Here is a 26483-nt window from a genome sequence, read left to right as displayed (position 1 = left end):
TTAAATGACACATTTATCTCTGTCTGCCAAACTTTGACAACTAGTTTTAAACATTCACCCACCATCTGTCATACCTCTGAACAGCTGTTAACATTCCTTATAGACGGCTGTTTCCATAGTAAATGTGATGCCCCACCTAATTAAGATTATTTTTGTGGGAAGTCCTAAAATTATGTTCAATTTCTGATTAGATTAATAACTAATTGCAGTGGCAGCTTAATTTAGCACTTTTTATGTTGATTTATATGTAGATTTTTATTATAGATTAACTGGTATTTTAAGATATTACATTAGAAATAAATCCGTGTCTGGAATCCTGCATATTTTGTATAACTGACATCTTTATTATAGTTTTTTACTGTTTAGGGAGAGTTAGAGAGGGTTTTTTATCCAGCATTGGAAAACTACAACTGTCGATTTACTATTTTGGTTTTTTGAGATGATATTAAATTAGTAGTCCTATTTGGGAACAGCATATTTTTAGAACTCCGAAGTTTCCTAAAGGGGGAAAAAAAATGGAACTTCTGCAGTGATTTGATGTTTTCCAGCAATTTGCGGTTTGAGAAGTAAGTTGATACACTGTTAAGTTTGGATGTTTAAACAGATTACCAGTCAGGAAATGCCAAAGCTAAATTTCCCATGAATTTGTAGTCCAGTCAAGTTAGACTTAAATGTCTAGAATATTCTGAGCACCTTCAGCAGTTGAACTACTGGGACCTTCTCAGGGTCCCTTCGAGTCTTAATCATGAGCTTCAGCAAATATGAGAGCAGCCAGGTGGCGGGCCAGTGGTGTCACCTTTGTGCTACTTTGCCTCCTGGGGCCTGGAGACTGAAGCACACTGCTGCTCACTTGGGGAAAAGGGGTCTCTCATTCCACTGTGTCTGACTGGATGGGCAAAACTCCTGTGCCTGTTTCTATCAGTGTACCCACGTATTAGCATCAATAGAAAATTACCCCATGAGGGGTGCCTGGGTGGCTCAGTCAGTTGAGCGTCCGACTTCGGCTCAGGTCATGATCTCGCGGTCTGTGAGTTCGAGCCCCACTTCGGGCTGTGTGTTGACAGCTTGGAGCCTGGAGCCTGCTTCGGATTCTGTGTCTCCCTCTCTCCCTGCCCCTCCCCCGCTCACGCTCTGTCTCTCTCTCAAAAATAAATAGACATTTTTTAAAAAATTAACAAAAAAAAGAAAATTGCCCCATGCAACAAAGTCCCTGGGGTAAAGAGAGCTAGAAATAGCATATATCCTGAATATTTTCAAAGTAGTTTTTCTTCATTCTTAATGAAGTTACCCACAAACTTAGCAAAAAAAAAAAAAAAAGGCTACTAAGTATATGGTCATTCATTAAGCAGCAGTAGAAAACGAATACAAGCAGAAACAAAGCAAGGTTTGTCTGCTCTTAACCATTTCTATTCAACATTGTACTGGAGGTCCTGGCCAGTGCAGTAAAAAAGCAAGAAAAAAAAAAATTCAAGGCATGCAGATAAGAAAGGAAGAAGTAAAACCATCTTCTCACAGAGATATATTCTTGTATGTAGAAAATCCTAAGGAATCCACACAAAAAATCCGCTAGAACCAATAAGCAAGTTTAGCAAGAATGCGGGGTATAAGATCAATATACCAAAATTAACTGCATTTCTACATACAAGCAGCAAATCATGTGAAAGTAAAAGTAAAGAAATACAATACCATCAAAAAGAATAAAATAGCGAATTGAGCAAAAGTATAAGAGGACTCATACACTGAAAACTACAAATGTTGCTGAAAGAAAGTAAAGAAGGTCTCAATAAATGGAGATAAAGAGATTGATTGTTGGATTGGAAAACAGTATTGTTAAGGTGGCAATTTTCCCCATATCAATCTATAGATTCAAGACAGTCCTTGTCAACATCTCAGGAGAATTTTTTGTTTTGGTAGAAGTTGACATGCTGATCCTAAAATTTATATGGAAATGCCAAAACAGTTTTGAAAAAAAAAGAAGCTCAAAGTTAGGAGACTGTTTTCAACGCTTACTACAAAGCTACTGTAATGCAAATAGTACAGTATTGGTGTAAGGATAGACTTACAGATCAGTTGAACGGAACAGAGTTCAGAAATGAACCTTCCCATTCATGGTCAGTTGATTTTTCAGCAAAAGTGTCCGGGCAATTTAGTGAGTAATGAATAAATGATTTGTTGTTTGTGGGTTTTTTGGGGTTTTTTTTTTAATGTTTATTTTTCTTTGAGACAGAGGGGGCAGGGTGGAGGGAGACACAGAATCCGAAGCAGGCTCCAGGCTCTGAGCTGTGAGCACAGAGCCCAACACAGGGCTCGAACCCACGAACCGTGAGATCATGACCTGAGCCAAAGTCAGACACTTAACTGACTGAGCCACCCAGGTGCCCCTGTTATGTTGTGTTTTGTGTTTTGTTTTGTTTTAACATGGTGCTAAAGCAGTGGGATATCCATATGCAAAGAAATTAACTTAGACCCTTAACCTCACATCCCACACAAAAAATTACTACAAGATGGATCACAGATTCATTTTAAGCTTAAAATAAAATTACTTTAAAGAAAATGTAGGAGTACATCTTCATTAGCTTGGGTTAGTCAAAGAGTTCTTAGATATAACACAAGGGAACTCTTGGGGATGAAGGAAATGTTCTACAACTGCGCTGAGATGATGGTTGTACAACCGTATAGATTTACTAAGAATCCTCAAACTATACATGTACAATGGGCAAACTGTGCAGTTTGTAAATGAAAAAGCTTTTCTTTTAAGTTTACTGATTTTGAGAAAAAGAGAGCATGTGCACATGAGCAGGGGAGGGGGAGAGAGAGAGATGGAGAGAGAGAGAATCCCAAGCAGGCTCCGCACTGTCAGCACAGAGCCTGTGCTCCAACCCATGAACTCTCACGATCATGACCTGAGCTAAGATCAAGAGTCGGACATTTAATCAACTGAGCCACCTAGGTGCCCCCTGCCCCTGGCCAATAAAGCTTTTAAAAATAATAAATGAGAAAGAATTCCCTTTTATTTAAAAAAAATCTATTTTACTGCTTTTATATATTATTTTAAGGTTAGGCACTGTTGGAAGTTCCTTCCATGTGCTGTGGGTTACAGTGTACCATGGATCCCACTGTGTCATTTGTAATCCATTGTTCCCACTATGACACCACTTTCCAGTGTCTCCTGGATTTGTCCCTGTGTCCTGGCACCAGTCCAGCAAAGCCAGACTGCCCTCAGCAGTGCCCAAAGCCCACTAAGGGGTGGGGGGGTCATCCTTTTAGGTTTCACAGGGTCATCACACTGATTTCCTCCTTTCAATATTTCACTTTATGGCTAAGAATTTACCACTCATTGACTTAAAAATGCTAAATTTGTTTTTCTGTCCCAAGAACTGTCTTCTTAACCAATGTGTAGCTGTGCCTCATGAAAGAAGTCCAGATTATCTTTTTTATTTAAAAACATTATAAATCACATGATTTTATATACTTTTCAATAAGAGGGGGTACCTTCTCAGAGCAACGTTTTAGTTATTCATTTCTTCTACATGCAAATACATATTTGTCATTTCCCAGAGTTCACAGCCTTTTAACAGATTTGACATAATAGCAGTTTTTTGTCCTTTTACTGTGGTAAAATATAACATGAAATTTACCATTTTAACCATTTTTTAAAATGTTTCTTTATTTTGAGAGAGATAGTGTGAGCATGGGAGGGGCAGAGAGAGAGAGGGTGAGAGACTTCCAAGCAGGCTCCTCACTGATAGCGGGGCTTGAACCCACGAACCGTGAGATCATGACCTGAACTGAAATCAGGAGTTGAACACTTAACTGACAGAGCCACGTGGGCACCCCCATTTTAACCATTTTTTAAGGTTCAGCTCAGTGACATTAGGTAGATTCACACTGTTGTGCAGCCATCCCCACCGTCCATCTCCACAACTCTCTTCAGCTTCTGCAACTGAAACCCTGTACCTGTTAAACAGCAACTCACCATTTCGTCCTCCCTCTAGCTGCTGGTAGCCGCCATTCTACTTTCTGCCTCGATGAATATGACTAGTGTAGATACCTCATGTAAGTGGAATCATACCATATCTATTGTCTTGTGACTGGCTCATTTCACGTAATGTAGTATCCTCAAGGTTCATCCATGCAAAGCATGTATCACAATCTCCTTCCTTTTAAAAGCTGAAATAGTCAACCCTCTTCCCCCCAACTCTGGTCCCTGGCAACCACTAATCAGATTTCTGTTCCAATAGTTTTAACTTTTCCAAAATGTCCTATAAATGGAATCAAACACTGTAGCCTTTTGAGTCTGTCTTTTTTCACTTAACATTATGCCTTGATATTCATTTACTTTGTTGCAAGGATAATCATTTCCTTTTGATGAAGATGTTTTGAGAGTATCTGAGCAAGAGAAAAGAGAGAGAGAGAAGGAAGAGAAATAGAACAATGGTTTTGAGGAGTACTGTGATGTTGATCAAGAATCAGGTATTTGAGGCGAACCTAGGTGGCTCAATTGGTTAAGCTCCAACTTTTGATTTTTGGCTCAGGTCATGATCTCACAGTTGGTGAGATCAAGTCCTGTGTTGGGCTCTACACTGAGGTTGTGGAGCCTGCTTAGGATTCTCTCTCTCCTTCTCTCTGCTCCTCCCCCACTAGAGCACACTCTTTCTCTCCCTCTCTCTCTCTCAAAATAAATAAACAAACAAAAAAAAAATCAGGTATTTGAGAACTGCTCCATTTTATGTATACACCACATTTTGTTTATCCATTCATCCAGTATCAGTGTTTTATGGTAGACAATTCTATAACAGGAAAAACCAAATTTTCAAAATAAAGCTATCCAGTAGTAGGGAATTCAGCCTCAGTTCTATCCCTAAGCAGTTGCTCTATGCAGGCTCCAAGTTAGCTCCTATGTTCTACATCTTTGTGAAGAGGACTGTGATTTTCACTGAAAGCATGATTAACTGCAGGAGTCTCTCTAGTTCCCTTATTTGTTCAAATGAATTACTTTCTTAAACCAGGGATTGGAATTTACTCTGAAATTCCAAGAATAATGAATCAGCTTGTCCCTGGTCCCAGTGTTTCCCATTCTCTTTTTATGGCACCATGGTCAACTTTACCAGAAGGCAAAGGAATGTTCCAAAAGCCATCAAAATGCAACAAGCACTGATTCTTCTTCATGCTGTTCTCAAGGAAAGGAGGAGTTTTCCCCCAGAAAGGAATGTGGTATGCTCCCTTGAAGAATATTTGTTGGGGTTGGCTTGCAGCATTCATCACAGTTGCTTTCTTCTCTTTGTGACCCTTCACAACGTTATCTCATTAAAACCTCTTCTGCCAGATCATTTTGTTCTTTTTTTTAAATGTTTTTAAGTGTTTGTTTATTTTTGAGAGACAGAGACAGAGCAAGTGGGAGAGGGGCAGAGAGAAAGAGGGAGACACAGAATCTGAAGCAGGATCCAGGCTGTGATCTATCAGCACAGAGCCCAACACAGGGCTCAAACTCACAAACCATGAGATCATGACTTGAGCCGAAGTCAGACACTTAACCAGATGAAACACCCAGGCGCCCCGTTTGTTCTCTTTTAACTTGCCACAACGGAAATTCATTTTTACTACAGTGTCTTGTACAAATGCTTGGGGCACCTGGATGGCTCAGTCAGCTAACCATCTGACTTCGGCTCAGGTCATGATCTCACAGTTAGTGGGTTCGAGCCCCACATCAGGCTCTGAGCTGACAGTGTGGAGCCTGCTTGGGATTCTGTCTCTCCCACTCTCTCTGTCCCTCCCCCAGTCATGCTTGCTCTCTCAAAAGTAAATAAATAATAAAAACTTAAAAAAACACACAAATGCTTAGTGCTTACCTATGCAAAGTAAAAGTCACGTCATAAGTTAAAAATTATTGTCTTGCCTCAGTAACTTAATACTATGTGACACACTTGATGTAAATGCTTTCTTGTAAAACCACAAATTAATAAGATATTCATTTAGTTTATATTTAAGTATTATCGTAGATGCTTCAGAAAAGCACATTAGGAAATGAGGTTTCAGCACTCTTTTAATGTTGTTAGTAGTTTGTTGTTTTTTTTAATAGAAAAGAAATTCACATCCTAGTGACATTCCTCACAGGTGGGCAGATGCTTGGATCTGGTATTAAAAAGTACCCTATTGGGGCACCTGGGTGGCTCAGTCGGTTAAGCGTCCGACTTCGGCTCAGGTCACGATTTCACAGTCTGAGTTCGAGCCCCGCGTCGGGCTCTGGCTGATGGCTCAGAGCCTGGAGCCTGCTTCCGATTCTGTGTCTCCCTCTCTCTCTGCCCCTCCCCCATTCATGCTCTGTCTCTCTCTGTCTCAAAAATAAATAAAAACGTTAAAAGAAAAAATTTTAAAAAAGTACCCTATTTCAGAAGGCTTGATGAAAAGTGAAATAAAGTAACTGGTTTTTCCTTATGCTTTCTTTTGCTTACTCAAGAATAGGCATGATTTGTTTCTTACAGGGCTTAATTTTAGAGTTCTTTGCCAGCTGAAAAAGGCCGACAGAGCAGTCATGTCAGGTCATCCGAGGCCGCTGCTGGAGTTTCTCAGAAAGAGCTGTCAACTGCCCAGAATCTGCCACAGTGGCTTATATTGTTAAGCCACCAAAAAGGAGAGTCTTTTTAGACCGAACTAGGAGATCAAGCAAGTCTTAATTTCCTGGTCTCAAAAATAAATCCCTGTAAGTGCGATGTTCTAATGAATGGGCTTGAAACAAAAGCAGCTCTGAATACAGACAACTGTAACCTAAACCAAACGAGGGCCTCCTTTGGGGGAACTTTCACTATCAAAATCCAGAGTACCTCACATCCCTCTCAAGAACTCTTGAATTGGCCCAGATGAAGTGATTGCTTAGTTTGCTATTTGCTGTCAGAAGAAAACTTGCATAATTGATTGAGTTGCAGTAGCATATTCCCAAGCCAGCTGGGCCCCTTCTTAAGACCTCATCGTGATTCTCTGAAGCTTGATTTAAGCTAACATTTCAGTGCTCTACCATTAGGCTAAAGCTTTCCTGGGGCATCTAACTCAAAGGCTTCCAGGAACGTTGACCTGAAGACAGCAAGTTTGTGTATGAACTTGAGCAGGAAAAATAGATATTTAGGTCTCAGAAGATTGTTCTTCAATCTCTAATTTCATAAAACTGGCTCCAGTGCTGTAGCTAAATAGCAGTTCCTTATAGTTTAGTAGTAAACCACCTTTCCCTAGCAATTGGCCAGATTTCACATGTATTTTTTAAGAATACTGTTGGCTATTGATAGCTGACCTGCTGGGTTCACCGAAAAGATGTGACGTTGCAACTTGTTTCAAATCCCCCATCTTCTTCACAGACAATTCACAGAAACGGTAACGAAAGTTCTTAATAAGATAGCCTGTTTCCAGAGCAAGTCGTTTCACTTCCCATTATCATTGCACAGTGTGAACTTGTGGGCACTCTCGTTATCTGTTTTACTAGGATCACAGGCACATTTCATTACATACCTTGCAGCTAAATAAATATTTGACACTTGAAAACTTGAATTCCTTTCCAGCAGGGGACTTCTTTGGTCCATCTGAAGTAAGTGGTCAGAGGGGGCTTGCTAATGAACCTCAACAGAGTTCCCTGCAGCTCTACAAACCTATTCATTTTTTGGCCCACGTCTGCAGTCTATCTGCAAATGTTAAATCTTCTCTCAGCCAACACACATTCTGGTCCTGAGATTGGGTTTTCTCTGTGCTTAAAAGTTCGTGGGACATATAACCCAGCGATAGTGGTTTTATGCAGTTCTCTGCCAACCATTCCATTTTTTACACGTTGATCTTGCTAAATGCTGCACATAAAGTAGGAGCAAAACAAACACTTCTATTTGAGGACTAGAAATCGGAAGAGAGTGAGACCTGATGGAATATTGTCTTTAAAAAAAAAAAAAGGAAACTTGGTTCATTGTGTTGAACATAAATACAAAGTGGCATCTTAACTGATCTCGTCTTTAAGTTTGGAAGTACAGTCTCAGGAGAGTTGAATTGATTATTACCACCAACTTTAGACTGCTCTGTTTAAAATGGCCAATCTCAAATAGAGAATTGTGGCCTCCTAACAGAACTGTGCTTCTACTTTCTTAAGACAGAAAGATGAAGCGCGTCCACATAGTTGTGTGTGGTCATATCTGACCCAGTGCCAGAGAGCAGCCTGTCTGAGACAGTGTGAAACAATCTGTTCCCCTTCCAGCTGTTCACATTTCCTCGTTTTGCTGTGTGTGTGTGTGTGTGTGTGTGTGTGTGTGTGTGTGTGTTTTAATAAAAAGTGCTGAAGTTGGTAACCTTAACTTCATTGGAAAGAGAAAACAGCAACAGATTCGCTCTTGTTTTCTCTCTAGGGATAATTTATGAACATTCTTCCCTCCCTCTGCCTCGTCCTCTACACCTCAGCTTTACAAATACACGTGATATCTTCAAACTCATGGTTGCTGGACGGTAGGGGTGGGTGTGGAATGGGTGAAATAGTGACAAGGATGAAGGAGTGCACTTGTGATGAGTGCCTGGCAATGTTCGATCACTGTATTGGTACACCTGAAACTAATATAACACTGTAGGTTAACTAGAATTTTTAAAAAGGGCGGGGGGGGGGGAGGAAAAAGGGTTCAAAAAATAGGATTCTTGGTATCTTTAAATTTCAGGAAGGCAAATAGCAAAAGGAAATAATATTTTGTCATTCCAATCCACCGTGAACTTAAGCTTCTTAAGCAGGGGTTGGCAAACGACAATACTCAGGCCAAATCCAGCCAGCCACCTAATTCTGTAAATAAAGTTTTATTGGAACACGGCCATGCCCATTCACCTATGGATTGTTAATGGCTGCCTTTGCATACACAGCTGAGGTTGAGTGGTTGACAGAGCCCTTACCGCCACAAAGCCTGAAATATTTACCATCTGGCCAGGAAATGTGTAGAATTCTAGCATTCTTTAACCGGGCAAGGCTTGCAGTTGATTGGCTAATATCTTTCAAATCCTATTATTTTGTATATTTTTTCCAACAACCTGCAAATAGAGTTTTCTACAGTTTGTTCCCCAAATATTTGCTGACGGTGTCTCCCTGACATAAGACTTTGTGTGTTACTGAATTCTGATACAAGCCAAGGGAATCTGATATGAGAGAAAGGACAGTGCCTCAGGAGTTCATGGTCCAGTCCCTGCTGCTCTGGCTGCAGAATCCTGAGCATGACACTTCACCTCACTGGACCTCAGCTTGCTCCTTAAAATGGAGGAGCTGAAGAGACAGATTACCTTTAAAAAAAAAAAAAAAAAAAAGTGGAGGAGCGAAATCATGTAAGTCCTCTTCCACCTTGAAAATCTGAAAGTCAGATTGAAACACACACACATACACACCTTGAAAATCTTGAAAGTCAGTCTTGAAACACACACACACACACACACACACAGTCAAAATATATTTAATTTTGAGGGAAAGTTCTTAATTATGCAAGAAGGACCAAACATAAGTCATCTGGTTCCTAAAGAAACAAGCTAAGAAATAAGTATTCCCAGTCTGTTTATTTTTTTGTTACTCTGAATTTTTTTTTAAATATCTATTTACAGTTCCTAGGCACCAGCTCAAATATGCCTTTATTTTTTAAAGAAACATGTATTAAACATCTCCTGTGTACTCAGCCCCTTTTGGGGTGCTGTTACTAAATGTCAAAGAACTCGAGTCTGGTCATGGAAAAGAGAAAGCACCCCTTAAACAGCATGTTCCAGAATCCTGTCCCTCAGGCAGCCAGCGCCCTCTTGGCCATCGATGCCCTTGGTGTGGCAGGTGTCCAGAGGTTGGCTCTGTCCCGGACTCTGCATCCTCAGTATACTCTGCAGCTTGCCTCAGCAGCACCTTCTCAGCTCCTGTCCCCACATGCTACCTGACAGCTACTTACTTCCAGGTCCCTTCACTCCATGCAGACAGCCCTCTTGGACAGGGCTCCATCAAGATGGCCGCAGCCAGATCACACTGTGAGGCAGTTCCTTGACTCCTGGGAAACACACACTCTACATGTGTGGGCTGCCCTGCCACTGGCCTCACCCTGCTGGCAGGGACAGCCCCGGGTGGCCTCCAGCTAGGAAAGAGGCAGGCGTCAGTATCTTTTCACTTGCGACCACAAACACCACCCGTCAAGCTGCCCCAAGGACTCTCTCTCACAAAGGGCTCCTACCCAGTGCACCAAGACGAGCCCCCTAAGTTGCTGTGACTCCGCAAGCATCCCTCCAGAGAGTGAGATAGTGAGCTGTCGTTACTGGAACCTCCCATTTCTGCACATGGTTCCTTTGGAGCATCCACCATCTTCCACTTGGCATGAAGAAGGAGGCAACTCTCTCTGTCTTCCTACCCAACAAGAAGGAAAGGGGGATCAAACACTTGGTCTCCTCATCCTGTGATTCCTACAGACTCCAGGCTTCTGAATAGAACAGGGCATTAGGGCAAGTTGGGGAAGGGCCATTTTGGCTGCCTTTCAGCAAGCCCTAGAGGGATGGTCTGGTGGCTTTCTAGTAGACTTGGTACCACTTACTTCCTATTGGCCTTAGCTCTGGGCTCCAGCTCAAAGTCCAAGACAACAGTTGAAGTCCCAGAGTGCATAATCCTAGATATTCTTTATAGTAGCTGCAGCCTTCCTTTGTTCTCAAAACCCAGCCACCTCTCACTTGCCCCCATGCCTTCATAAAATTCCACCTAGACTTGAACTTTGAATCCATAAGAATGAGAAGTTGAAAAGCTGCATATTTCAGACTACTGTTTTAAAACACTAATGTTAGGAGCGCCTGGGTGGTTCAGTCAGTTGAGCATCTGACTCTTGATTTCAGCTCAGGTCATGATCCCAAGTTCATGGGATCAAGCCTCGCATCAGGCTGAGGTACACTGAGTGTGGAGCCTGCTTGGGATTCTCTCTCTGTCTCTCTCTCCCCCTCCCTCCCCCTCCCTCCCCCTCCCCCTCTGCCCTGCTCTCATAATCTCCCCCCCCCCACAATAAAATACTAATGTGACATTGCATTAAAGCTTTCCTCCATTCATGACTTTTTATTTACTTGCCTTGCTACATTTCTCAAATGGTTTGTGTTTGTTATGGGTACCCCCAAAATTTTGAGTCTCTAAGGCAAAAACACACTCATGCATGCACATTCAGATAGTCCCCACCCTGGGGCTGGCTCACTTAGTGAGTTGATACTGCCTTCCAGTTGATACCACTGAGGACCAGACTACTCTTAGGTACTCAACAGGACCAAGCTGGCATAGGTTTCTGGGCCTTTGGTTATATAAGTCTTTAAAATTTGTGAGTTCTTTGAAGACAAGAACTATCATCTTTTTCATTTCCATAACCCCAGTAAATAGAAGTGCACTGCCTAAGACACAGTAGGACCTCAATTTGTGGGTGGATGCATGGATGGATTAGTCAACAAGGAATCACTTCTTCCCACTGATGGTGACATAGTGAGTCCCTTGCCTGCCCCTTCCTGCCTCAGTTCTTACTTGCCCTTTTGGTCAACGAGCAGGCAGTTGAGATTCATGATCTATTCTTTCTTATTTTTTTTTTTTTAACATTTAGTCATTTTTGAGAGAGAGAAAGAACAGGGGAGGAACAGAGAGAGAGGATCTGGATCTGAAGCAGGCTCCAGGCTCTAGCTGTCAGCACAGAGCCCAACGCGGGGCTTGAACCCACAAACCGTGAGATCATGACCTGAGCCAATGTCAGACACTTAACTGACTGAGCCACCCAGATGCCCCAAATATTCACCATCTATTCTTAGCTGTCCATTGCATCCACTGCGTGCCTGGACTCCTCCAGTCCTGGGCTCTCCTAGGGACTGGAGGGGCAAAGGCCCATGCGCACACCTCAGACAGAAGACTCCTTCTTTTCATTCCTTTCTACTATTTCTGCCTTGATAGGAAGCACTCAACCTCTGCCTCATCCCACCACTAGTTCCACCGAACTTTGGGTGAATATGTGATGAACTGGATCAGACCAGTCCAAAGGAAAATTTGGGGAAAATTTGGTCTGAGCACTCTTTTGAAAATGTTGAAATTCCAAGCATCTGTATGCCACCTGTGAAGTTGCTGTAAGGCTAGAACGGTGGTTCTCACTTTATTACTCTGTGCCTCAGTTCCTCATCTGTAAAGTGGGAATAATAAGGGTATCAACCTTACAGGGTTGTTTGAGATTAAACAAGGGAATATAAAGAGTTTTGACAAATAACTAGTGTCTAGTAAGTGCTCAATAAAAGTAGCAATTCGGTTTTGTTTTGTTTCAATTTATATAGTTTGAGAGACAGCAGGGGAGGGGCAGAGAGAGAGAGAGAGAAGAAAAATAGCAATTCTTATTGTTGGTACTACTACTGTTACTCTCAAAAGTTAGCACTTGGACATAAGATTTGCAAATACCAAGGAGTTTATTAAAATATAGATTTCTGGGGTACCTGGGTGGCTCAGTCAGTTGAGCATCTGACTCTCGGCTTTGGCTCGAGGCATGATCTCATGGTTTCACAGGTTCAAGCCCCACATCAGGCTCTGCACTAAACGCAGAGCCTGCTTGGGATTCTCTGTCTCCTCTCTCCCTGCCCCTCGTCTGCTCGTACTGTCTCTATCTCTATCAAAATAAATAAACTTAAAATATAGAGATAGGTAGATAGATTTCTGGACCCCCTTTTCAAATTCTGGTGTGGGAGGTCTGGAGTAGGGCCCAGGAATCTCTGTGTTTAACCACTCCAGCTGATGTTGCTGCAAGTGTTCAAGAAACCACACAACGTAAGACCTAGGAAATTTTTGTAACTTCTGGTTCCTTACTTTAGAGGGTTTTTTTTTTTTTTTTTTCTATTTTACATTGCACGGGTGTGTGTGTGTGTGTGTGTGTGTGTGTGTGTGTGTATCTCTATAGGCTAGTCTGGGAACCTAACACTATGCATAACATTACTGCTATGGAAAAATACATTCCCAAGTTCCAAATTTCAAAATTTACAGTCTTTAGATATAGAAACCATTCAGAGGATGAAGACTCCACATGTGCATTCTACAGAGATTTGGGTGAACTTTTGTGAACCAGCTGTATATTACTAGTTTCCTAAATGTTAGTACAGTTGACCTCTAAACAGCACAGGGGTTAGAGGACCCAATCCCTGCACAATCAAAACTCCACGTATAACTTTCGCTCCCCAAATACTTAACTACTAATATATTAGTGTTGTCCAAAAGCCTTACCAATAACATACTGTTGATTAACAAATATTTTGTATGTTATATGTATTATATATTGTATTCTTCCCATTAACTAAGCTAGAGAATAGAAAATGTTATTAAGAAAATCATAAGAGGGGGAGCACCTGGGTGGCTCAGTCAGCTCTTGATTTCAGCTCACATCATGATCCCAGGGCCCTGGGATTGAGCCCTGCATCAGGCTCTCCACTGAGCATGGAGACTGCTTGAGATTCTCTATCCCTCTGCCCCTCTCCCACTTAGGCACTGTCTCTCACCCTCTCTCTTGCCCTCTCTCTCTCTCTCTCTCTCTCACTCTCACTCTCACTCCCTCACTCACTCTAAAAAAAATAATAATAAGTCTTTAAAAAAAGAAAATCATAACAGGGGAAGTGTCTGGCTATGTAAGTTAGTAGAGCCTGCCACTTTTGATCTTGAGGTCATGAGTTCTAGCCCCACATTAAGTGTAGAGATTAATTAATTAAAAGATCCCTTCTTATTTCTAGAGAGCGAGTGAGGGAGAATAGAAAACTTGTCAAGAAACTCCCTGTACCTAACACACTGGCAAATACATACATATATTTATATAAAATTGTAATGTAAGCTCCAGATCTGATGAGGGTACAGGGAGATAGGTACTCAGTGCTAATGGGATTGTAATTGCAGCAACGTTTAAACAAATAAGAGAAATACATTTAGAGCACTGTATTGTATTTATTGGAAAAAAAAAAAAACACACAAGGAAACCCTTACAGTTCAAACCTGTGTTGTTCAAGGGTCAGCTGTATAATATTTTAAAGAGAGCATTTTACTAGACTACTTACACTATGCATTTAACCTCTGAGTATCACATGATGCCATCATTTAAAACTGGTCACTGCTTTATCTTCACATTGTTCTCATTAGGCATCTTTGTAATTAATTAATGTACGTATTTATCGTAAGGCATTTTTATGTATGGTGTGCCCCAAACACTTAGAAATCATAAGGCTTTGTCTTCTATCAGTATAAACAAACCTAACCGTAACGTGAAAGATGTGTACAGGCAGTATTTGACCTGCACACTAGCATTGTGATGCACAGTAGGAAGGAGGGAAAAAAGAACTACACCAAAACAACCCCAAAAAATCCCCACCTATTTTAGAGAGGTTAGGAAATAGACATGGCAGCCTAGCCAAGATCATTTTTAACTTTTCACCTTTCAAAGCAGACTGTCGAATGAGCCATTTCGTTTAAGGTAGAAATTAATATTTTAATCTTACTTCTACCCTACCGAGATTATTCTTTAAAGAATGAAATCACTTGTCTTCAGAAAGGCAAATTTTGGATCAGTCAGATTTGTGGGGGTTTCAAAATATATTTAGATTCTTTTCAGTGTCTTCTCTTGCTGTGTGAATTTGCAAATTCAGAAGGAAAAAGTCCATGTCCTTGATTTCCTGCTAAAGGATGCCAGCACTGATACTGTTAATAAACAGCCCTAGTAAAACAAGCATAAACCTTTTGTGAGAACATTCCTTCCTATAAGGAGTTGGGTTTGCCCTTTCCCAAGATTTAGATTTCTGTGAAAATTCTTTTAGACGTGTCTTGGCTAGAAAGCATTCTTTCATTTTGTTCTGTATCCATGTTACTGAATGTTGCTTCTGTCAGAGGCGAAAAATACTGCAATTCTGAAATAATGACCAATTTTAAATAAGAAGAGAAATTTCCCCATTGGCAGAATTTGAACCATCTATTTAAAGATGATTTTCTAAAAAGTGACACATAAGACTCCTATTGCACCAAGTTTCATTGAATGAGTAAGAGATTATTGAGAAGACACCACCGAAAATCATCAGCCAGCTTTCGTAAGAGGAAGATATGGTGTAATGAAATGATAAATATGAAGCTCTGAATTTTTGCAAAGAATTATGAGTGTTGATTGGATTTTCTTCTTTGCGTTTAGCTGTATGACAAAATCAACACAAAGTCTTCACCACAAATCAGGAATCCTCCGAGCGATGCAGTACAGAGAGCCAAAGAGGTAAGTGATCTATCTTGTAAATGTTATCTGGGTGTCCTATTTGCTACCTTTATTGAAAACATTTCTGCTGCACAGTAAGAGGTGGTTTTCTTGGAGTCACAGCTGGACCATTATACTCAGATTTAGTGTTTCTAAGTTTATCACTGAACATTTTACATACAGGAAAGAAAGAAAAGCCTCAGCGGCAATGTTGCCTCGATTTCTAGTTCTGGTTCTGCTATGTAAACTTGAACATGTTAATATATCAATTGTACTTCTCTTTTTTTTTTTTATAAGTAAGTTATTTTACTGCACTTGGTAGAAATAGGTTATGAAAATTAGAGTTGCTTTTTTAAGGTGGTAACATTTGGAGGTTAATTAAACATCTATAGCAATTAAGTGTACTCAGTTCAGAGAGATGTCATTTCCGTAAATTGTCAGTGTATATGGCTGTATCCGTCACAAACTTTTTTTTTTTAACTTTTTGTAAAATTCATTTTTATTTACTCCATACCCAGCATGCGGCTCGATCTCACAACCCCGAGATCAAGAGTTGCACCCCCTACTGCCTAAGCCAGCCAGATGCCCCAACTTTTTTATTATAGAAACATGATAATGCAGAAAGTTTGGATAAATAAAAATCCATCCATAATCCCTTCACCCTAACACGGTAATTTTCACTTTTGTGTATATACTTCCAATCACTACCGTTTGCATATACATTTCATATCGCTGTAATCAAAGCGTATCTTTTCTTACCGGACATATTATCATTTTTCCAGTGTTTATATTTGGTCTTCACAAATACAAATTCTAATGATGGCATAAATCTTCTTTGCAATCACTAAATTATAATGAATTAGCAATTCTTCCATTGTTAGACATCTGGGTTTTTTCTTCCACTTTTTGATGTTATAAAAATCTTTATGCAAATTAGCATTTCCCCTTTAAAAAACTATTTTTATAAAGTGAGACTACTAAGTGAAAGGCACGAAAGACCTAATCCATTCCCTATCCATAAGGGATTAAACACAACAAGACCAAGGGGGCGCTGCTGGGCCTGCACATGTGGTCAAGCGCACCAGCCCAGGAGAGCTTCTCTCTGACTTAGGAGACCACACCTCGCTGTGGAAAATGATAGACTGTGAGAATAGCGGGGGACCAGAGAGAACACACAGTTTCATCCTCAAAGCCTAAAATGCACCAAGGAGAAGCTGCTTTTCTGCATTAAACAGCACAAAGGAACAGCATAACCAGCACTTGTCAAGGGTTCCTTTAGATAAGAAAGGAATCCTGTAGTATTTGGTCTTTTTTGTTCTTCCCTGAGGAGGTAATGGAGTGGCACTTAGGTATGCCAGTGAAACCTAAGCCTTAGGTTAAGTGACCTCTGAATGTTCGTTCCTGCCCCAGTATTAGATTCTCCAAGGTGAGGTGAGACATTCCTCTGGGCAGATGACTTGTGTGCCCCCTGACACCCAGTCCCGTTGAAGCAGTCTTTGATTGGCTCAACTTTGGGAATTTACTACAGTGTGTGTAACTACTCTATGAGGGGCTCCTGGGTGGCTCAGTCAGTTAGCGGCTGACTCTTGGTTTCAGCTCAGGTCATGATCTCATGGTTTGTGGGTTCGAGCCCTGCATTGGGCTCTGCACTGGCAGCGTAGAGCCTGCTTGGGATTCTCTGTTTGTCTCTCTGTCTGTCTCTCTCTCTCTCAAAATAAAGAAATAAATAAACATTAAAAAAAATTAACTACTCTGTGAGCCCAACCATCTACAGTTAGAACCACAACAGGTTTACTCTGGGGGCGGGGGGGCAGGAAAAAAAGAGGCCCCTGGTCTCACGTCACATAGTCAAACTGTACATGGATAGACTGCATCCTGGTGGTAACAGATAACTTTTTGAATGGAAAGACAAGTTTTGTGTTCTTGTTGTTGTTTTTAACTGCACTCTTGGATTCCCTGGCAGTGAATCCTGGGAACTATTGGCAGAGGTATGGTTTTCTCTGATAAGTGTGGAGAATATCATTGATTCTGCCAGGCTGCAAGGAAGATAACTTGAGTGTTTCTCTTTTTTAAAAGGTTTTTATTTGAGCCTGTGTCATTTTAATCTTTCTAAAAGGAAAGACTGTTTTGTTAATATTTTTTAAAAGCTGCTATTAACTTTTAGTACAGATTCATTTTGGTAGTGAGTTTGGAAAAAGATTTGTAGACATATTTTCCCATTAAGTTAATTAAGTTACTTACACCTGTAGTAAATCTGTATAGTGGACATGTCATTTTGTTTTATATTTTTCAATAACCTTTTCAGTTACAGTTAGGTAATGTAGTCAGAAATTATAGCGATTTGTTTTATTTTTTATTACCATCAACAGAGTCCTTTTATATTAATAATCTTTATTAATACAGCGATGAGTTTTTTCCAAACTAATTGTTTTGCCTGCCATAAAAATCTATTCATAATTTTTCATTGAAAAGAATCTTCGATTTTCTAATGCTGGCATCCTATTTATACTATTGCCATCTTGCTTATTTTTTAGGTATTGGAAGAAATTTCATGTTACCCTGAGAATAATGACGCAAAGGAGCTAAAGCGTATTTTAACACAACCTCATTTCATGGTGAGTGACAAACTTCTGTACAACTAAAACCTCACTTTCAGAAGAAGTTTTTAATAATCCTCCTAAAATGTAGCCGTCTCCATCAGATATGTCGTTACACGTTAAGATCCTTTTTGTTTACTTTGTGTCCCAGTCCTAAAGATGCCATTCCTGAGGTAGCTCCTCAAGGACTGTGTGGTCATCACACAAGGGGTTTGCTTCCTGCCTGGACGGTTCTTAAGTCACTGGAACTGTTTCTGTTACTTAAACCACAGAGAACTCAAATTGGAGACAGTTTTCACTAATAAAAAATTCTCTGAACCTAGGTGGTTTATTGGAAGAATACCATCTCTGGACAATGCAGAACTCTTGCACTTTCTTCAGGCATTTCTAACGCTAAACAGTTAAACAGAACTCAAAATAGATGGAGATACCTTTCTGTGGAAGTAGGTCCAGAGTTGTCTACTTAACTTCAGTTCAAAAGCATGATCACAAATAGAAATTCATGTTGAATATAACATTTTTAAAACATTATCGGGACACCTGGGTGACTCAGTCAGTTAAGCGTCCGACTTCGGCTCAGGTCATAATCTCACAGTCTATGGGTTTGAGTCCCGCGTCGGGCTCTGTGCTGACAGCTCAGAGCCTAGAGCCTGCTTTGGATTCTGTGTCCCCCTCTCTCTGACCCTCCCCTGCTCACGCTCACTCTCTCTCTTTCTCTCTCTTAAAAATAAATAAACATTGGGGCGCCTGGGTGGCTCAGTCGGTTAAGCGGCCGACTTCGGCTCAGGTCATGATCTCGCGGTCCGTGAGTTCGAGCCCCGCGTCGGGCTCTGTGCTGACAGCTCAGAGCCTGGAGCCTGTTTCGGATTCTGTGTCTCCCTCTCTCTGACCCTCCCCCGTTCATGCTCTGTCTCTCTCTGTCTCAAAAATAAATAAACGTTAAAAAAAATTTTTTTTTAAATAAAAATAAAAAAAAATAAATAAACATAAAAAAAAAAAACATTATCCATATCAGGGGCACCTGGGTGGCTCAGTCAGTAGAGCATGTGACTCTTGATCTTGGGGTTATGAGTTTGAGCCCTACGCTAGGGGTAGGGATCATTTAAATAAATAAATAAAACTTAAAGAAATTTAAAAAAAAAAAACATTAGCCACATCAGTATATGTGGGATATATGCAAAGAGTGGAAAATCCAGGTGATTACCCCTTGGGAGAAAATGTGACTTAATAACTATGGTCTTTAAAAAAAAAAAAAAAAAAACAGACTATGTTCTTATTACTACTATTGAGGTGATTTTATTTATTTATTTATTTATTTATTTATTTATTTAGAGAGACTGGGGGAGAGAGATTGCAAGTGGGTGAGGGACAGAGAGAAGGAGAGAAAATCCCAAGCAGGCTCCACACTCAGCTTGGAACCCAACGCAGGGCTGGATCTCATGAACTCTGAGATCATGACCTGAGTCAAAATCAAGAGTTAGACACTTAACCAACTGAGCCACCCAGGTCCCCCTGAGGTGATACTTTTAAAGTAACATTAGCACTATAACAGGTATATCAGTTAAGGTGAGTTTTGCTGTACATGGTACTTTATGATACAATGTTTTTAAAACTTTAGCACAGCCATTGAAATAGAAATTTCTCCTCAAAGTGACCACTTAGAAAGAAGTAATTACCATATCCACCCTAATTCTCCCACCCACGCATTGAAGGCTGAAGTCAAGTATAATCCTTGAGAATATTTCACCTGATTCCCCTATGACATCAGCTCTCTCCAGTGAGTGACAGGAAATCAGGTTCTGCACCTGCAGGTGAATGAATTCTTACAACTTCGGTGTGTGAACATAGGACGCGGCTCAAATCCTGCCTCTGGCATCAAAATCTCTCCTAACACCTCTGCAGGCCACATCGACCCTTCTCTTCTGTAATTCCTTCTGCACTTGATTGTGTTCGCCTGGGGAACATTCTAATACGTGCCGGCCTGCCAGAGCAGGTCCCTTCACCAATGAATGAGCACAGCTCAGCTCAGCTTTGTTGTCCTCACTGAACTTGTGATCTCATTTAATGGTTGTCATTAACTGTTTTATAGACCAGGAAAATGAAGAGAATACATACCTTAGTAGTATCCTCAAGCTTGAGAGATCACAAATATTAGGACTTAATTACCCTTAATATTGTTCCTGATGGTTTCACAAATGTAGGCCATGTTTCCCCAGATCGTGATTAATTCTCCTTTTGTAACATCATGTCTTATGTCGTGTAAAAGTGGTGAGAGCTCTGGGTTCAGCCTTGATGCCGTAGCCCTGTGAATTCTGACTCCCTGAGCCAAACTCACAGAGTTGGAATAATTACGTAGATGTACATTACCATGCTTAGCACAGTGCCTGATGTATGCTTCATGTCTAATAAATGCTCACTAATGAATATTAGTCGTTTACTCCCTGGTGTCTTATCATGTGTAGGGTACATAGTAAGTCCTCAGCAAAATATTGAATAGATTAGGAACTTGCCCATTTGCAGACTGGTTAGCCTTGCCCCAACGGACTGTCCTGTGCTGTGCAAGTGCTTCTCATAGGTAGAAACCTGTAGGTTTTGAACAGACATGTCTGTCTATAAGTTGCTAAGTAACCTCAGTTCAAGTCATAGAACAAGGGGCACCTGGGTGGCTCAGTGGGTTAAGCATCTGACTCTTGACTTCAGCTCAGGTCATGATCTCAGTTTGTGAGCCCCACATCAGACTCCATGCTGACAGTGCAGAGCCTGCTTGGGATTCTCTGTCTCTTTCTCTCTCTCTCTCTTTCTCTTTCTCTTTCTCTCTCTCTGCCCCTCCCATGCGCGCTCTCTCTCTCTCTCTCTCTCTCTCTCAATACATAAAATTTTAAAAATTTTAAAAAATAGAATGAAGTTAGAACCATTTGATACCAGTAGATCTTTCAGATTTGACATAAGCCAAATAAAGAAATTAACATATGCCCAAATAAGCTTTTTTTTAAGGTTAAGTTGTTTTGTTTTGTTTTTTCAAAATCATTAAAGGTCAGATTAACCCCATGTCTCACAACTTACTCACCTTTGAGGCCTTGATTTATTTTGCTTTTCTGAAGTCAGAGAGAAGTTAATATATGCATTGCTATTAGCAAACATTTTCAAAATAATAAATCTTTTAATTTCTGAAAACCTAGCTAGATGCTGAAAAAACATTTTCATTCATTCATCAAATATGTAAATACCTACTCTGTGCAGGCGTCAAGCTCGGCACTAAGGACAGTGGTGAATAGGACAAACAAGTCCCTGCCCTTGTGGAATGTCTGTTGTAGTGGGGATGGGGTGCAGGATGGATAGGTGGGCTGGAGACATACAGTAAACAAGTAAACTAACAAGATGGGGGCGCCTGGGTGGCTCAGTCGGTTAAGCGTCCGACTTCGGTTCAGGTCGTGATCTCACGGTCCGTGAGTTCGAGGCCCGCATCGGGCTCTGTGCTGACACCTCAGGGCCTGGAGCCTGTTTCAGATTCTGTGTCTCCCTCTCTCTGACCCTCCCCCGTTCATGCTCTGTCTCTCTCTCTGTCTCTCAAAAATAAACGTTAAAAAACTTAAACTAACAAGATAATTTCATATCATGATAATAACTATGAAGAAAAAGAAAGGATAGTGGGGCAGAGGTGATAGTAAAGTGGGAGGTACTTCAGGCAGTCAGGGGAAAGCCCCTCTGAGGAGTTAATACATGGGCTAAGAATTGTTATCTGAAAGAACCAGCTTTCTGAACACCCAAGCGTGGGGAAGAGTAAATGCAAAGGCCCAGAGCAGGAAGGAGCTTTGCAAGATCAAAGTATAGAAGTAAGGCTATCGTGGCTGGGATATAGCAAATGAGGGAAATAATGGTGTAAGAAGAGCTAGGAGAGGTTGGCAGAGGCCAGGCCAAGTTAGGGTCTTCCAGGCCGTGGTAAGGAGTCTGGATTTTCTCCTGATTGCGGTAGGGCAGTACTGAGTGACTGCAAGCAGGAAAATGTGATCAGATCCACACTTGAAAGATCCCTGCGGCTGACGTGCAGAAAATGGATTCTGGTAGGGATGAGAGTTAAAAGAGGGAGGCCAGTTGGGAGCCTGTGCGAGTGGTGGTAGGGGCTTGGAGAAGGAGGGGCTGGTGGAAAATGGGCAGACTGGGATTCATCAGTGGAGATGGTTAGACAGGACAGGACTTGCTGATGGTTGGGATGTGAGGGAGTATGGCTAACCCCATTTTACAGTTCAGACAGGAAATTGCGCCCTAGAAAGGTAACAAGGCTTGCTTGAGGTCGCTCACCTAGTAAGCAGCCTCGCTGAAATTCAAAACCCAGATCTTGCTGGCTCCAGAGCTCATGCTCTCAAAGTTGTTTGACCTGTAATGAGGACCCATTTTCCTATAAACATAACTTGAGCTCCCTGATTATTCCCAAATAAGCATATGTTTAGATAATATCCCATGTGGGAAATAGAGTTCTGAGCTATATATACTATGTTAAATAAACTTGTACTGCTGGAGCTTTTTTGTCTTGTAAGCATTTTAAAGTCATGGTTTTGGGGCGCCTGGGTGGCTTGGTCGGTTAGGCGTCCAACTTCGGCTCAGGTCATGATCTCACGGTCCGTGAGTTCGAGCCCCGCGTCGGGCTCTGTGCTGACCGCTCAGAGCCTGGAGCCTGTTTCGGATTCTGTGTCTCCCTCTCTCTCTCCCCCTCCCCTGTTCATGCTCTGTCTCTCTCTGTCTCAAAAATAAATAAACGTTAAAAAAAAAAAATTTAAAGTCATGGTTTCAAAATCTTGTGTTTTTTTTTATTTTTATTTTTTTACATTTATTTTTGAGAGAAACAGAGCGTGAGTGGGGGGAGGGGCAGAGAGAGAAGGAGACACAGAATCTGAAGCAGCCTCCAGGCTCTGAGCTGTTAGCACAGAGTCCGACGCGGGGCTCCAACCCATGAATCGCGAAATCATGACCTGAGCCGAAGTCAGAGCTAAACCAACTGAGCCACCCAGGAGCCCCAAATCTTAGTATTTTTAAGAAAATATTAATAGCTTAAAGGGAAATACTTTAATACTTGTAATGTGTTTTTATTATACCAAGGTTTTGGAGTTATTCTTAGCATGGTTATAATTTCACATTTATTCAGTTATCTGGTTTTTTCTTTGCTTTCTGATCAAGACATAAGTGTTTAACATTGAATTACCTGACACTTAAAAATACAGATACTTGTGGGGTGCCTGGGTGACTTGGTCGGTTGAGCATCTGACTTCATCTCAGGTCATGATCTCATGGTTCATGAGTTCGACCCCGCTTTAGGCTCTGTGCTGACAGCTCAAAGCCCACTTCAGATCTACTATCCCCCTTTCTCTCTGCCCTTTCCCCACTTGCACTCTGCGTTCCCTCTCAAAAATAAATAAATCTTAAAAATAAATTAATTAAATAAAAATACAGGTACTTGTGAATATTTGCACTAATTAAAGAATAAAAAGGAATAGATGTAAATTATTTTTTAAAGTCTGTATTCTATCTTTAGAGGTCATGATAAAAAATCGCACCTAATCCCTTTTTCGGTTATTCCATCTGAAAGACTTTTTTACAACAGACTGGATCATTTGCTTATTGCAGTTGTTAAAAATACAAAACATTTAAGGATAAAGACAAATATTAACAGACTAGAAAGTTAATGAAGTTAATGCTTCTTTTTTTTTTTTTAAAGAAATAGGATCTAGAACAGAAGATTTTAAAAGCAAATTTGTATCCTACTTTCCCAAAAACCAAGGTGATTAAAATCACCTTAGGTGGTGGGGCGTTTGTGTGGCTCAATCAGTTAAGCGAACTTTTAAAAACATCACTTTAGGTTATCATGATATTTTTATTATTAAGTGGTCCATTGTGTAATTTGTAATTAAGAAGCCAGAGGAACCACTCTTCAAACATAAAATCCATATTTTTCCTACTCATTTTAAAGTAGACTTTTTTTCACCGTAGTCTGAAGTTGTTAGCTGTCTTGTCCAGGACCTTCCTACAGTACAAAAAGTGAAGGGATTTCTTTCCTATTACACAATTCTTAGGTAATTAAAAATAACAGCTATTTCAGCTTAGTAACTGCCAGTTCCTCGATTATACCGCATAACATATTTGAAGAAAAATATTCGAACTTAGACCACCCTATTATTTTATTTTGCATATTCTTTTTTTAATGGCAATCTATAAGGGGCCCCTTTTTCTCTGTTTACATACACACTAGAACTTTAGGGTGAGTTTTATTTTGTGGTGGCAGTCTTTACAGTGGTAAATCGTGGTTCATAGCAAGTATGACCTTATTTAGTGACATAATTTGAGTATTCTTCAATTAAAGTTCTATTTGGACATTATTTTGTGACTGTGAAACTTCTCCTTCCCTAAATATGCTAAATACAAGTGTTTGCTTGTGTGATTTAAAAGGATGAATAGAAATCATTTGCAAATACACTAAATACAAGTGTTTGCTTGTGTGATTTAAAAGGATGAATAGAAATCATTTGCAAAGAGCAGCATAAACACTTTCTCCAACCATGTAGCACATTCTCCTGATGAAAGCTTTGTTCTCTGTTTACCAGGCTATATATCCTGGAGTCAGTCATACACAGCATTGTTTTTTTAAAATTCACTAATTATGGAAGATACATCTATAGTTGATATGATGAACCTAATATTAGAAGATGAAGTTTTTCAGTTTGTCTATTAGTGATTTTTGCTTTCTTCCCTAACTGTTAGTCTCTTAAGTGGCCACAATTAACCTGGGAAAAGAGGGATTTGCCCACATAGCACAACGACCACACTTGGGCCTGGGGTACCAGTGCAGGGTGTAGTCAAGGCAGTGGTCAGGAAGCCAAGGTCAAGCTATGCACTGCTTAGTGCCCCTCACCCAGACCCCAGTTTAGACCAGCCCTCTGAGATCTTGGAACAATCTGCCATTTCCATTAGAAACCCACATGCAGGGGTGCCTGGGTGGCTCAGTCAGTTAAGTGTCCGACGTCAGCTCAGGTCATGGTCTCACGGTTCGTGAGTTCAAGCCCAACGTTGGGCTCTGTGCTGACAGCTCAGAGCCTGGAGCCTGCTTCGGATTCTGTGCCTCCCTCTCACTCCGCCCCTCCCCTGCTCACTCTCTGTCTCTCTCCCTCAAAAATAAATAAACATTTAAAAAAAAATTTTTTTAAAGAAACCCAAATGCATACCTTGCTCCAAGCATACGTTCTGTTGATGACAGATCAATACCACCTTCTTTACGATTTTACTGCATTGTTACCTTTTTATTTTTGCTTTGTCTGCATGCCTTTCAAATTAAAATAGCCAAGTCATGACTTTCATAAGCTTTTTAATTAAATAACTTAAGTTGAGATGCTAAGGGTTATACTTTTAAAGCCATTATAATTGCATTTCATTATCTCCGGATATTTCATTACCACACAGATCACAGATTAAAATAGAACCAAGTTTATAGTTAGCACACAAGAAAATACAATCTGTAAAGCTCCAAACATACTGACATTCAGCCGTAAAATTCTCTTTGAAGTAGAAATGTTCAAATATTCATGGTCATTAAAAACTTTTTTATGAGGACACAAAAAGTACAGAAAGTGGAAGATTATCCTTTTCTAGGGGGGAAAAAAGGGATTTTTATTATCCAGTTTCACCGAGATGACATATGCAGATATCAATACAAGGAAATCACTTTTTCTGTGTTTAAAGGCTTTGCAAAAACATTCATAATAATAACTATCAACTTATTTTTCATTTGGGCAAGTGCTCTAGAAAATCAAAATAATAAAAGCATTGCATAGATTTAGACTTGAGCTCCACATCATATGTGTTATTTGGAAAATTACATTTTTTTCAGGTACACTTGTGTGTGTTTTTATTTATTTATTTTTTTTTTTTACAAAGTCACGTGTTATAAATCATCTTCATCCTTTGGGTTATATAAAGGAGTTATTGGATAATGCCATCCGGAAAGACATTTGCTCAATATACCAATTATTGCTTTGTGTCTTTTTAAATTTGTTTCCATTTTAAGCCCTAGCCCAAATGTGCCACCTCTGTTTACAGATGATTCTTTCTACTCAGTTGTTTGGAATTGCGTCACGTCAGTCTTTATTTGAAATAACACATTTCTGCCGGACTAGGACTGTTATTAATATTTTACTTTCTTCACCAAATACCAGGCCTTACTTCAGACTCACGACGTAGTGGCACATGAAGTTTACAGCGATGAGGCATTAAGGGTCACACCTCCTCCCACCTCTCCCTATTTAAATGGTGATTCTCCAGAAAGTGCGAACGGAGATATGGATATGGAGAATGTGACCAGAGTCCGCCTGGTCCAGTTCCAAAAGAACACAGATGAGCCCATGGTAAGTAGGAAAAGAAAGTCTTCTAGACTTTAAAATCCCAGCCCGAGTTAGGACACCCCACCTCAATCTACACTACCAGGAGGTAGGGAGGGAAGGAGGGCAGGGGTAGTTTTAAAGCCATCCATTTCTAGCTCCTACACTACCACCTCCTAACCCACACCCAGAATTGTTCCACCTGACCCCATGCCCAAGGCCTCTTCCCACCTGTCCTTCCACAGACACTCTTGTGCTTTGCCAAAGAACAACATACCTGGTCTGTTACTCCAGCAAAAAACCTC

General features: G+C 40.6%; 1 protein-coding gene across 8 annotated transcripts in view; it reads left to right on the top strand.

Moving 5' to 3' along the window:
* Positions 1-26483, top strand: part of CASK (calcium/calmodulin dependent serine protein kinase) — a 353026-nt gene that overhangs the window by 273435 nt on the left and 53108 nt on the right. For all 8 annotated transcript variants that reach the window (XM_049643727.1, XM_049643725.1, XM_049643728.1 and 5 more), the window contains exons 12-14: positions 15165-15242; positions 17756-17836; positions 26017-26205. In XM_049643727.1, the coding sequence (XP_049499684.1) occupies positions 15165-15242; positions 17756-17836; positions 26017-26205 (348 nt within the window). The remainder of the gene's footprint in view (positions 1-15164; positions 15243-17755; positions 17837-26016; positions 26206-26483) is intronic.

This window comes from Panthera uncia, chromosome X (assembly GCF_023721935.1).
Source record: "Panthera uncia isolate 11264 chromosome X, Puncia_PCG_1.0, whole genome shotgun sequence".
Lineage (NCBI taxonomy): Eukaryota > Metazoa > Chordata > Mammalia > Carnivora > Felidae > Panthera > Panthera uncia.
This window is presented reverse-complemented; position numbering and strand designations above follow the sequence as displayed.